This window comes from Pyricularia pennisetigena, chromosome 3 (genome assembly GCF_004337985.1).
Source record: "Pyricularia pennisetigena strain Br36 chromosome 3, whole genome shotgun sequence".
Taxonomy (NCBI): Eukaryota; Fungi; Ascomycota; class Sordariomycetes; order Magnaporthales; family Pyriculariaceae; genus Pyricularia; species Pyricularia pennisetigena.
Window position 1 is genome coordinate 756,051 of NC_043742.1, and position 1,385 is coordinate 757,435.

Sequence of the window (1,385 nt, forward strand, 5' to 3'; positions counted from 1 at the left end):
TCACGCAAAAGGACAGCCGCCTCTGGGCGTCTTTAGCAGCTTCTGGGTCGTCAACTCGGCCTCGTCCCAGCCCTTGCCGCTGTGCTGTCTCGGGCCGGCGTCTTTGAGCAGGTAACCCTCTGGCTCCATGCCCTTGTCGCCGGGCAGGGGCTTCCCGATGAGGCGAAAGTACAAGGCGCCGGGACCCCAGCGGTTCCAAAAGGTGGGGCGCACGTAGACGGGCAGGCCGGCGTAGTTTGTGAAGCAGCGCCTGCCGTCGGGACCGACGTCCTCGGCCGGGTCGTAGCTCCGCCAGGGAGCCAGGGGCGCGGTGCGCGGCAGCAGCAGGTGGCGGCAGACGTAGCGCTTGAGGGCGAACAGGGCGCTGGTCAGGACGTAGTAGCCGCGCGGCGGCTTGGGGAACCGGCAGGCGGCCAGGAACCGGTCGTCAAAGACCGAGTACACCATGTTCTCGACGACGGGGTGCAGCAGGGACGGGAAGTCGCGCTGCAGCAGGCGCACGGTGTGGACGGCGACGTCGTGGTTGGACTGGGCCGGGAGCATGTGGGCGCGCTCGTAGGCCTTGCCCCAGGCGCACAGCTCGTCGTAAAAGTGCAGGCCGTCGCGGAAGCCGGCGGCGGCGCTCGGCAGGGGCGAGAAGTCGATGTCCATGGCGCGGCCCATGCCGTGGTGGAAGACGCCGTAGGCGCAGCGCTCCAGGTCGGTGAGGCGGCGCCACTCCCAGCGGTCGATGGCCTCGACGGCGTCGTACATGAAGAGGCCCAGGACGTAGAGCATGTCGTCGTTGGAGATCCTGCCGGCCTTGATGTAGACGCCGTGCAGGTAGTTGAGGCGGGCGTAGGCCTCGGCGCTACGGCGCGTGTCGGGCGGGTTCTCGTAGATCTCGTTCATGATGGCGCCCGTGTCGGCGTAGCGGCGGCCGACGTTGTCGCCCTGGCCGAGCTGGCGGGTGCCGGCCAGCAGGCGCGAGATGGACGGGACGCCGTAGGTGCGCAGCAGAGCCATCTGCAGGCCCAGCAGGCCCACGGCGGGGAACTCCCAGTCGGCGACGCGATGGACGATGGCATGGGCATCATCGTTGGTCATGGCCGAGTAGGGCTTGTGGTTTTTACCCGCCTCGGGACCGTAGGGGAAGCGGCGCCGCAGGACGTGCAAGCTGCGGTAGCGGAGGAGGTGCACCAGGATCGGGTATGCCACCAACATGGCGGCAACGTATGGTAGCCATTGAGGGTACGATGTGGCAGCGGCGTTGTCTGTGTTGGCGGCGGCCGTACCACGCACTCTCGCCGCCGCCGCCTGTAGCGCCGACTGGGCCACGTTGCTCAGGTTAGCTAGTGCTGCCTCCATTTTTTTTTTTTTTTTTTTTTTTTTTTTTTTTTTTTTTT

The 1,385-nt window shown here is 66.2% G+C and overlaps 1 protein-coding gene across 1 annotated transcript; it reads right to left on the reverse strand.

Annotated features, from left to right (window-relative positions):
* PpBr36_02239 (uncharacterized protein) lies at nucleotides 1-1,347 on the reverse strand (the record flags this gene model as incomplete). Its single annotated transcript, XM_029889421.1, has 1 exon — nucleotides 1-1,347. One exon carries the CDS (start codon nucleotides 1,345-1,347, stop codon nucleotides 1-3), a length of 1,347 nt encoding a protein of 448 aa, XP_029753616.1.
* Nucleotides 1,348-1,385: the final 38 nt, after the last annotated feature.